The sequence below is a fragment of the Python bivittatus genome, unplaced genomic scaffold (assembly GCF_059951505.1).
Source record: "Python bivittatus isolate LINGU-HERP-01145 unplaced genomic scaffold, Pbiv_v1 ctg000610_np1212, whole genome shotgun sequence".
NCBI classification, from domain to species: Eukaryota; Metazoa; Chordata; class Lepidosauria; order Squamata; family Pythonidae; genus Python; species Python bivittatus.
The window spans coordinates 4,533,074-4,545,382 of record NW_028277088.1 but is presented as its reverse complement, the minus strand read 5'-3'; the positions used below and the strand labels follow the sequence as shown (position 1 = coordinate 4,545,382).

The 12,309-nt window shown below is 43.1% G+C and overlaps 1 protein-coding gene across 2 annotated transcripts in view; it reads left to right on the top strand.

Moving 5' to 3' along the window:
• Positions 1 to 11,454, top strand: part of PLCD1 (phospholipase C delta 1) — a 59,019-nt gene extending 47,565 nt beyond the window's left edge. For both annotated transcript variants that reach the window (XM_088149953.1, XM_007437901.3), the window contains exons 10-15: positions 75 to 228; positions 1,721 to 1,837; positions 2,756 to 2,934; positions 3,649 to 3,781; positions 4,625 to 4,774; positions 6,856 to 11,454. In XM_088149953.1, the coding sequence (XP_088006079.1) occupies positions 75 to 228; positions 1,721 to 1,837; positions 2,756 to 2,934; positions 3,649 to 3,781; positions 4,625 to 4,774; positions 6,856 to 6,947 (825 nt within the window). In that variant the 3' untranslated portion in view covers positions 6,948 to 11,454. The remainder of the gene's footprint in view (positions 1 to 74; positions 229 to 1,720; positions 1,838 to 2,755; positions 2,935 to 3,648; positions 3,782 to 4,624; positions 4,775 to 6,855) is intronic.
• The last annotated feature ends 855 nt before the right edge of the window (positions 11,455 to 12,309 follow it).

Here is a 12,309-nt window from a genome sequence, read left to right as displayed (position 1 = left end):
AGCTGAATAATGTTTGAGGGACGCACAGACCTGTAGTGTGGCTGACTTATTCTCACTCTCTCATTCTCTGCTAGACCGACAAGTTAAAGCTCGCAAAGGACCTGTCGGATACTGTCGTCTACTGCAAAAGTGTCCACTTTCAGGGATTTGCAGACACAAAGTCCCAGCCTTACGATGAGATGTCCTCTTTCAGTGAAGGCAAAGCTGTTAAACTGACTCAGGAATCAGGTACTTAAAACATCTTCGTAATGTTTTTAATGAGGATTTTGGAATATAACTGAATATAACAGCATTCCTGATCCAGTACTCTTTTTAAATTTATTATTAATAGTATACATCTGGCTTGGCAATCTGTGGTCTGCCAGAATTGTTGGATTACAGATCCCAGCTGCCTCGGTCTTGGTCATTCTGGCTAGGGATACTGACATTAATAGTTCAAGAACTTCTGCAGGGATGTCTGCTGGGGGCAGGTCAACATCTGTAATATGGTGGGTTGATGTTGTGATCAAAACCCCGCCCCTTTTGTATACCTCTGAACCTCGGCAAGGCAACAGTTTAGTAAGTTACATATGCACAACATTTAAAAAATGGAATATGAAAAAAGGAAAGGTCAATTTTCCTTCCTTCCTTCCTTCCTTCCTTCCTTCCTTCCTTCCTTCCTTCCTTCCTTCCTTCCTTCCTTCCTTCCTTCCTTCCTTCCTTCCTTCCTTCCTTCCTTCGTCTTCCAGGTTCAAAATTCTAACCCTGCCACCATATAGCCGTGCTCTTTTAAAATTACAGGTAGTTCTTGACTTATGACCACAATTGGAACCAGAATTTCTGTTGCTAAGCAGTGCGATCGTTAAGTTAGTCATGTCCGATTTTATGACAGTTTTTGCCATGGTCGTTAAGTGAATCATGTGGTTGTTAAGCAAATCCAGCTTCCCCCATTGACTTTGCTTGTCAGAAGCCCCCTGGGAATGGCAATCACATGACCCTAGGATGCTGCAACCATCATAAATACATGCTGGTTGCCAAGCACCCAAATTTTGATCACAGAGATGCTGTGACAGTCATAAGTGTGAGGACCAGTCATAAGTCACTTTTTTCAGTGCCATCATAACTTCGAACGGTCATTAAATGAATGATCATAAGTCAAGGACTACCTGTATATTCTATCTTATCTTTTCTAACAACCGTAGCAAGATACATCTGCTCAACTTACAAGGGGATATAAAAATATTCTTTCCCCTTTGCATACCTCTAGAAACTGCTTCTTATCTTCAGAGCCAGACTGCTCCTGTACATGGCAGCTTTGTAGAGCAAATAGCTGCTGATCCATTGATTTGATATAATTCTCAGTCAAATAGTAGGGCTGCAGAAAACGCTGGGGTTTGGGAAAGGAAATTTCTGGTTGTCCCCAAAACTTTCCTATTTCTCCCAGGACATAGCAGTCTGGCTGTTTTGAGAGTGGTTTGTAGTTGTCTAGAAACAAACATTTCTGAACAGGACATAGTGTGCAGTCTTTCAGATCTGGTCCTGCCCCAGATAGCTGCATTTTGCATGCACCGGTTAAAAGCTACCCTGTAGCTCTCATGATCTGGTCTGGCTTTGAATTCCATAAATTATGGATTGCTGGTGCAAGTTTCTCTCGCTTCTCTGTCCTGGATTAAATAGCTTGTATCGGGTTGTCCCGAGAGAGGGACAACAAAACCGTTTCTCTTTCTTATTCTTCACCCAGGAATTGACTTCATCCATCATAACGTCCAGCATCTGAGCAGGATCTATCCAGCCGGATGGAGGACAGATTCATCCAACTATAACCCTGTCGAGATGTGGAACATGGGTTGCCAGATAGGTAACTACAGTGGGGAGACGTGTAAGCCCATTGGGCTGTTGAATCATTGGATTTGATCCAGAAGAAGTTGAATCATTGGATTTGATCCTAGAACAGACCCATTGCAATCAGTGGGACCTAAACAGAGATGCTCCAAGCTTTTTGGTGGATCGATTTTAGTCACGTCAATAGCATGGATTAAACTCGCTGGCTGCCGTCGGTCTCAGGATCACAGTCACAGGGCAGGAGCCAGTATTTTTGTCAGAATTAGGAAAACAGCGCCACGCTGTTGCTTCGCAAGCTCCTCCGTTTTTGTACCTGTGTGCAACATCACAACGCATGTACAACAGGAGCTGAACTTCTGTTGCAATGGTGCCTCCATCATTTCCCCCCAGCCCACAACCCCCAGGCAGATGCCTCTGGTAGGCCATGCCCTAGGGAAGAAATTGGAAGAGTCACCTCGTGTAAACGTTTGGTGGGTTCTGCAGCATAATTGTGGCATCTAGATTGGTGTTGGAAAAGTTTCCTGCCTGCAGATCTTCCCCATAGCGGAGCTGCAGAAAGATGTTCATCATGTTGAATGGGATTTGGGCAGGTAGAGTAAGGAAGAAAATCCCATTGTTCCTGAAGGAAAGCTCATTTGTAAACTTCTCTCTCACAAGCTTTCCTTAAGGCAGTGTTGTCCAAACTTGGCCACTTTAAGATGAGTGGACTTCAACTCCCAGAATTCCCCAGCCAGCATGGCTGGCTGGGGAATTCTGGGAGTTGAAGTCCACTCATCTTAAAGTGGCCAAGTTTGGACAACACTGCCTTAAGGATTTCATGGCTGCTAATGATCATAGGAATTCAGCTAGAAAAAATATGGTTGCGGGGAGGATGATCCTGATGACATGATTTTCAAAACCCACTGAGTTGCCTTTGTTCTACAATTCCTCCCAGTTGCCTTGAATTTCCAGTCTAGGAGCTCGGAAATGGATGTCCACCAAGGCCGATTCCAAGAAAATGGATTCTGTGGCTATGTCCTAAAGCCAGAATTTCTTCGAGATGAACAGACCAAATTCAACCCCAAGTCCATCACTGAAGGGCCGTGGTGGAACCCTAAGAAATTCCAGGTCAAGGTAGGAGCAAGAAAGCCCATTTACATAACCTCACGTTGCAGTGCAGCTCTTCGGCATAGCTGTGTGCAAGATGGGACAACTCTTGCATCCGATCCAAGCCAAGTCTTGCAATTTCCCAAGATGTTGGGAGCGTGCAAAATTGTTCATGTTCCAAACACCCCTTTCCAATGTGAAAGGCCCCATCGTGTGTGCAAAAAAGCCATTGATGAGTGCGAAATGGGGTGTTTTGAACATTTTTGGGAGTGCCCAAGTCTGTAACCTGTTGTTCTTCTGTTTCAAATCTTAACAGAAGTTTATACATTTTTGCTGTGACATCTTCACCATTTGTACGTAATTCAATTTCAAATTCCGTTTTGTGGAATTCCAAGGATCTTTTTAACAATACTAAAGCTTTCTTTTAATGGAGCATATGAAAACCATTGAAAACGACATTATTCTGCAAGGAAGTGCCTGTGTCTGAAACAGTCCTGTTTTGCATGCAAATCGCATTACTTTGAGCTTAAAACTTTCCTAGTTTCAAAGCAACTTATTTCACACCCAAGGCAACAGCTTCATGCTCAAGATGGGCTGTGTCAAACCTGAGGTGGTGCAAGTATGAAATGTTTTCTGGGCACCCTTATAGGATGCAAATATTTGAAGCTTAGGATGAGCTTAAGGCCTCTGCAGAGAATCTGAACTCTTGTGGTTCTCCTCCTAATCTTCCCTTTCTTGCAGATCATTTCTGGCCAACAGCTGCCGAAGGTCAACAAAAGCAAAAATTCCATTGTGGATCCAAGGGTGATTGTGGAGATCCACGGTGTCCAAAGGGACAACAGGAAGAAGCAAACCAAAGTAATTGATAATAATGGTAAGCGGATGCCTTCAGCAAGAAATCATAACTTAGGCCAGTGTTTTTCAACCTTGGGAACTTGAAGATGTGCAGACTTCAACTCCCAGAATTCCCCAGCCAGCCTTATGAAAATAATAAAGAAGAGAAGAGGAGAGGAGAGGAGAGGAGAGGAGAGGAGAGGAGAAGAGAGGAGAAAAGAGAATGTTGGAGGCACCATGGACAGTTTCAGTATTTATGTATTTATTTATTTAGAAGATTTATAGGGCCACCCATCTAGCTTAGAAACTCTGAGCTGCTAACCACAATCCACAAAAACAATATAAGAAAACCTCTACAAGCCAAACAGAAAACAAAATTAAAATTAAACGTAGTACAGTGACCAAGGGACTGTGTAATTAACTTACCAATTCAAGGTGCAGTGCATGGAAAAAATGAGCCAGGGCTTCAATCATGCAGTTGTGGCTGCCATCTTGACTTTTTTGACCCCCCCACTCCCCGTGGACACCTCTTAGCTGTCAGGGGGTTTTGAAAACTGAAACAGCTGTTGGAGAGTCTCAATCTTTGGAGAATTAAGGCTAATTAACTCTAGGGTCATCAGTAACGTTAGCTTAGTCCAATGTATGTTTGCATCGCTTTAAGGCTAAAACTCTCCAATCCAAAGATAGAGATAGACCAATCTCCATCTTTTCACCTTCTATTTTATGTATTGCTAAATGCTGCACCCTAGTTTTCTGTTTATTCCAGGGTTCCAGGTGTTCCCACAACACGCTCACCTCCTTGTGAAGTGGGTTGTAGGAATGGGGCACTCGTTGGGTCAGTGGCCCTTTTCTCACCCTGTGGCTCTGCTTCCCTCTTGCCCAGGCTTTAACCCAACCTGGAATGAAACCTTTGAGTTTGAAGTCGACGTACCCCAACTCGCCCTGGTCCGTTTCATGGTGGAAGATTTTGACGCCTCAACGAAAAATGATTTCATCGGGCAGTTCACCGCCCCCTTCACGAGTCTGAAGCAAGGTGAGTCTCTTCGGGCTTCTTAGCCCAGAGCACCGCTTTCGGCTGCAAGGGGAGAGGGGCCAGGCCGGCTGGCACCATACAACTTTTCAAAAGATTCGTGGTTACAGCAAGTTTTTAGGGGGCTCAGTTCAGCCAACTTCAAACAGAAAGGAAAGCCCAAACCACGATTTTGATGGTAATAACCAAAGTCCAACAAAGTCTATTATTTGGCTAATAAGCCCGGACAGTTTTGTACATTACATACCTTTTAGGTACGCTTTACACATGTGTAAAGTCTCACTTTTATACCTTAATGGATTCTTGGCTCTAAGAGACACCTCCATCTCTCTATTAGTCCATTAAATTGGAAGTTTACTATAGATCTTGAGGGACGCTGCCATGGAGGTCCTTTGGGGAGCTGAAAGAAAGGGATCTGGGTGGAAGTGAACCGACAAGACCTGAAACCAAACAAGGAAATTCAAACTTTTCAGAAACTTTTTCAATCTGCTTCTCCCATTCACAGTTTCCGGTTCTCCTTCCCACTCCCAAGGTTGGTCAGCATTCTTTGCCCACTGAGCAAGATTTAACCTCATTGGGCAAAATCCCACAGGGTAAAGCTGGCTGGGAATGATGGGTGTTGTAATTAAGCACATTGGGAACCCAGTGGCTTTTCAGGTAGAGAAAGAGTGATTGATCGCTCAGCAGTTCCAGCCAAGGCGCAGGTCCCCGTTTTGGAGCAGGACGCCCTCTACTGTCCACAGAAGGGAATTGCTTCCCCACGTCCTAATAATTAGATTAAATTTCTTTTTGAGGGATTATCAGTCGCACCTTCTACTGCCTCTAACCCTTATCTTCCAAAGCCAGGGGCCCTCCTAGTGGTGGAAGAGGAATCATCTCTTTGTGCGCCTGTACAAGTTGTTATCTTGTACGTACTTTCTGCCTGGAAGATAATGGGTCAATTGGTAGCAGAGACACAGCAAAGCCAATTTGGGGATGGGGGAGGCAAAGTGCTGTGTGGTGGCCCCCCATCAGAAGTTAGAGACCAGCAGAAGGAGAAGAGGAGCATTGCTTGAGCATTGTGCTCAAGCAGAAAACAACACCCTATTCAAGGAACTACCAAGGAGGAAACCAGACCCCCCACCCAAATGGGCAGGGCGAGCTACTGCATATAAACAGGGAGCAAACCCCACACTCCCTCGCATGGGTGATGTTACCTAGTCGGGTAATAAAACGTCTGTAACAAACCACCAAGCTCAGAGAGCACCAAGGATTCCACAGTTCAGTCCTAAGCTAGAGAGATTCTCTTCTGTTGGAATTAGGACTTGCTTTTGACCCATGTTTTGCATATTATCCCTCAAAGAAGTTACTGTGATGTGACACAGACTGACTTCTAGATTGCTCGAAGCCCACCCAATGGAAAGTTAAAGTCAGCCTTTCTCATGTTTCTGGGGGCCAACGTTGGCCCTGTGAAGGAAGACTTTCCTGCTGGAATTAATGGATCCTTCTCCTTCTGAGGATATGCATGCCCTGAAGATGTTACCTAGCTGGGTAATGAAACATTTGCAAGAAAACAACCAAGCTCAGAGAACCCCAAGGACTCCCCAGATACATGTATCTAGCCTACTAAGATGAGCAAAATACTCATTACGGAGGCACTAACGGTAGCTTTTGGCTCTTCCTCACAGCACAAAGCATGTATGATACTAGTATGGAAGGAACCAGGCCTGTTACTTCACCCTTAGCTTCTAAACTGCTCCCTTTTTGTAATATAATAATCAAACACAGAAAACAGAGGAATCTTGCATGATCTGTTGCCGATATTGTAGTTTATTAGATCATTTTAGTCTGGGCTGTCCATCTGATTTAAAGTTTTTAGCTGTTAAAATGAGGGAGGGGGTCTAGTTTTATACACTATCCAGAGTTCAATAAGATGATGATGATGAAGATGATATTTTCCTAATTTGGACAACATGTTGATGCATAGAGGTCTGCCCCGAAAAGTGAGCTGATAGCTGATTTGCCACCCGTTTTCTGTGGCAAGTGGGTGAAAGATGCCGAGGAAAAATCTGATGTTCCTTTTGTCTCTGTCTCTCCTTCTCAAGGCTACCGCCACATTCACCTTCTGACGAAGAACGGAGATCAATACCCATCCGCCACGCTCTTTGTGCATATCAATATTTGCGACAATTACTAAAAAAAGAAACAGACTTCAGGGACTGCTCAAGGAACCTCTTTTTACAATTCCAGATTGACTTTTGGTCCCCACAGCCTGCAGAGGAAAGTTCAACTCTCTGGAGGGCATGTCGTGGGCCAAGCCGTTCCTTCTGCAGCTGGCTGAATATCTACGCTGGAAAAGAGCTGCAAAAGATTAGCTTTTAAGGATGGTGCATTAATTGTTAATCCTAGTTGCTTTTCTAGGGCAAGAAAAGAGAGGATTTTGAGAGTTGCAGAGGAGCATCCAGGGGAAGATAAGAAGAGGGCTCATCTTGGTTTTAGCTCTGCAGGATCAAAACCGTGGCCTTCCAGATCACAAATCTCAGGAGCTCTCACGGGTGTTGTAGAAGTGGCAGTACTAAGAGTATAGACATTTTTAGGTCCATTTTAATGCCATCTGAACTGAATTTGCACTTCCCCAAGTTTTGTGTTGACATCTACAACACTGCAAAGGCCAGTGGGGAAAACATGCCCACTGATGTGTTCTGTGAAGGACCCTTGCTTTATAAAAGGTGGGTGGCCGAAGGAAGAAGGTGTTAGGGGAAGTATGAACAAAAACACCTACGTTGTTTTAATGCTAACTTAAGACATTTGCAGGCTCTTGCAAAAATAGCAATAACTGACCCTCAGATGGGGAAAATGAGAAAAGGAGCCAACTCAGATTTGATACCTAGGTGTGATCCTAGGATCTACCTGTGGGGTGATCAAATGCCTTTGCTTCTGGATCTATGTTGCTAATCCTCATTGCTGCTAAGATCGATCTAAGATTTATTAATTGTATTTCATTATTTTGCCAGGACAGCACAGATGTTGTGTCTGGGAGAGTTAGACATTCAATAAATAATAGGCGCATGTGTCAGATCCACCTTGGTCTGGTTGCTCCAGAACTCCAAAATGCTACAGCCGGTGATGTTGTGGCCTTCAGGCCCCAATCAAAAAAGAATAAATCTGTTATCACTTGCATAACATTCAGGATTAAGAAGGAAGTTATGGGGTCCAGTGACAGAAAGGTCTTCCCTTAGGTAGAAATGTTTGAGCAGCCCACTTTTCATAACCCCAATCATGATGTCTTGGATGGGGAATGAGATACTGAAAGCACTAGAAGAAGACTTCTTAGTTGCCCTGAGATGTTCTTTGTCATTCAGCCTCTAATCCTGGACATTTGCTGAGTTTCTTTCACTGGTTGATCTGGCCCAGCAGCTGGTGGGTCTTTTGTGGGAAAGACCAAAAAGACTTTTGCAATTCATGGCAATCTATTTCAAGTTAGGGGAAGGATGTTGTTTTTCTTCAATCTTATCCTTTCCCTTGGCACGCACATTCCCCATGGATTTGTCTGAAATAGGGCAAGGGTCTTCTTCAGTGAAAAGGCATTTAAGGTTGCAAATATTGACACACTCAACAAAACAACCAAATTATGAGGATTTTGTTAAAAATCCGATTTTAACCAAGTGTAAACTGGAAAATTTTGGACAAGATTTACAGAAAATTGGGCACACTTCTTTCCCACATAATCTCTAAACTAGTGTTTCTCAACCTTGGCAGCTTGAAGATGTGTGGAGTTCAACTCCCAGAATTCCCCAGCCAGCCATGCTGGCTGGGGAATTCTGGGAGTTGAAGTCCACACATCTTCAAGTTGCCAAGGTTGAAAAACAGTGCTCTAAACAGTTGGGATTTTTCATCCTGTTCTGTTGAAAAAAGCAAAAATGTACAGCCATGGGGGTTTTCTACAGGAATCCCTACAGGAAAGCAGAATGCCACGTTTCCAGACATGGTTGGGTCTTGGCAACGTTGGATAGGACTCGCCCACCAAGTAACCAGGAGTAAACTAGGATATTTCCAGAGCTTTGATTTGATGCCTGAAAATAGATTTGATGAAACCATAATTTCATGGTTAAAAATGAGATACAGAGGTGTCTTCAGGGTATGGTCAAAAAAAGTCAAGATGGTGGCTGTGTGATGGTGTGATTGAAGCTCTCCCTGCACCCCCGGGGCCAACCTTTTGCTGCTCTGACGACACCCTGCCGTTTCTAATTCTGATCAGTTTTATCAGTCAACTGCATTTTGCACAGATCTATAGTATAAAGGCTTCCCAACCCTGTGACCAGTGCAGGTTCTCCCAGACACTCTTCTGAGATTTCATTGGCATGCCTCGCCTATCTTTTCCCCCCGAGTCTAAATTAGCAACGATAAGGACTAGTAACTTGACCGCGTGAGAACCTCACGATGCTTCTTTTAAGGCCAATATTGCACATTCTGCCCTTTGCTGCATCAGCAAGGTGGCAACACCCTTGTAGCCTGATTTTTATTTTATTTTTGTAACTGCAAAACTTACACTTTAAAAAAAAAACTCATTCACTGTATCCTTGCATTCTACATTGACTTCTGGCAGTTTTGTGGTTTGGGACCAGGGGCAAAGAGAATGGCAGTGGGTTGGATCCAGGCTTCATTACATCAGAGTAGAAGTGAAATTGTTTGCTTCAGGTGTGACTGAATCCAGCCGCTGGCTATTCAGTTGATAGCATTTTATTGGTACCTGAACTGTAATTTAGTTTAAACTTTGATTACAATTACGAAATTGTTTTTGAAGGAGGAAAAGGTGTGGGGTGATTTGTCTCTGTGAGTATTCTGTTCCTGGGGGAAATATACGCAGGGATTTTCTAAGAGGAGTGTTTTATTCCAAATGCAATTGATCTGAGCAGAAATTCATTGTGCTTAGTAAATCCAAAGGATTTAAAAGAATTTCCTCCAAATCACCAGACGGGTATGTGAGTGAATAGAGTTGTTGGCGGGTCTAGACCGTGATGTCATCCACTATGATGTAATGAAATCTTTAATGACATTTTTTTTTCAAATGTTGAAAAGTAGAAATGTTCAGAAAACTTTCAGAATTTCATATCCAGGAGTTTTGAATCAATGTCCTTGAAAATGGGCGTCCGAGGGAGGGAGGAGGTCAAAAAAATCAAGATGGTGGGCAAAGCTACAATTGCTGCTATCCTGACTTTTGAGCCTTCCTGAACTTGCCTGGACAGAGTTTAAAAATGTTTCTCATGAACCTTTCTGCTTAGTATTAGGAATCTGCTTTTTTTTTTAACATAGAGTTCAACATCCGCTTATCCAATGAAGCAACTTCTTGCATCTTCCCCAGATTTTGGTGATTTGATCTAATTTGATCTAATTCTTCCTAATTTACAGCATTTTCTAAGTTGGTATTGGATTTTTTGCAGATAAGAAATTGGGCAAATACTCTTCTGTGGCTAATTTTGTGGAGTTTTTATATCCCTGCTGTACATCTAAATCCAGCTGGGGATGAAAAGGAGTGACCATCAATTTCACCTGAATGTTACCTTCATTTACCATATTCTTACTACAGGAAGACCAATTCAGGTTTCAGTCTTAGTGCATGCCGATGAAATTATTCACTTGGAAAGGGGCAAGGGACCTCCTAGATCAGTGCTTCTCAAACTTGGCAACTTTAAGACGTGCGGACTTCAACTCCCAGAATTCCCCAGCTGGGGTATTCTGGGAGTTGAAGTCCGCACGTCTTAAAGTTGCCAAGTTTGAGAAGCACTGTCCTAGATAAATGAATTAAGAAATACAGCCTGTTCTTGGTGGTCTTCTGTTTTGCAATTCAGCATCAAAGGAGGTTGTCGAAAAGTCACAAAGTCTGTACAACAACCGGCCAACCACATTTTAATCTAGTGTCATGCGCCGTTAGTATAGTCAGTGCGTGGTCTGGTAGGTTATGTGAACCCAGGAATTTGGGACAATTGTAGAATCCATGATTAGGAATCTCTGGTGTTCATGCAAACGCAGGCCATGAGCCAGGAACGCGTGTGTGGGGGACATACATGAAATTCTTTCTGTGTAGAGATTTGTTTTGTCAGGTTACAAGTTGGTAATCGGATGCTCCCAAGACCCTTTACATTATCTCTGGAGGACCCTCATGCCTAATTTCCATGGCATAATTACTAAATATATGTGGTTTGGTTTCCACATTTTGAGGCAGGGAAGCAAATACACCCTATAAGGCAGTGTTGTCCAAACTTGGCCACTTTAAGATGAGTGGACTTCAACTCCCAGAATTCCCCAGCCAGCATGGCTGGCTGGGGAATTCTGGGAGTTGAAGTCCACTCATCTTAAAGTGGCCAAGTTTGGACAACACTGCTATAATGTATGCTCTAACAAAGGCGTAATACCATTAAAAAACATTTTTAAAGAATGGGCCAAAGAAATAAAACAAGGGGGAAAAATTAAAATCCCATCTTGGTCTGTAGTAAGGATATAATACCTCCCATTCTCCATCCATTATGGCCCTTCTGGAAGCCAGAGAAGTCATCACACACATCATGACATCATGTGCCAAGGACGCAAAGCACATAAATCAGGTTCACGGTGTTGCTGAAACGGACCTCAGATCAACCCTTTCCTCATGTTGATGTCAACTCAGGCTGAAAGTGGAGAAACACACACACACACCCCTATTTTTTTTTAAAAAGATACAAATAAGGCTACCGAATTACAATCCATGATCAAGACTGTATTTTTCACTGTCATGATTAAAATGAAACTTTTTAGAAGCATCTGTGTTTTGACGCCTGATTCTTTTCTCTTGTACAACTTTATAGAAATTCACATGCCTGTTAGCAGGTTCTCGTATTGGGATTCCAAAATTAGACTTATTCATCAAGGTTTGGGATTTAAACTTAGGTGTTGCTGGTTTCTGGACCAACACACAATTCAGTGACTTCTGGTAGAGCAGTGCTTCTCAACCTTAGCAACTTGAAGATGTGTGGACATGTGAAGTCCACATATCTTAAAGTTGCTAAGGCTGAGAAACACTGTGTTAGAAGGTCAGCTGTTCAACAGGATTGGCTGACCCAGCCAGCCAATCTCGCCGTTATATGGCTAAAGAGAGATGCAAAAGGGTTGGTTAAGGCATACTACACTTTTATGAAAGCTGCCTGTGAATTATAGACATCAAACATATCTGGAAGACGCTAGATGAAAAAGCTAAGTGAAGTGGAGAGGGGTGAGCATTGGAGAATCCCAACATTTTGGGTTCTTGTTTTAGAATAGCAGTGAAGCAATGAGAAAATCGATTGGCAGAATAATTACCAAAGCGGCATATGGAAAATGTCTTTCAGATTGAACAGCAGGAGTTCCACTGAAGGAAGCAACTAACTAAAGGGACAGTAGGCAGAAACGTAAGCCACTTTTATAGCGCTGAGAAAAGAGGAGTTGACTTATGAATAGGTACTAGCAAGGAATATCCTGGGGTATATACAGTGGTCAAGCTGAAGACTTCCAGTTCCCAGGACTATGACTTAAAAGTTGGTCAGGAA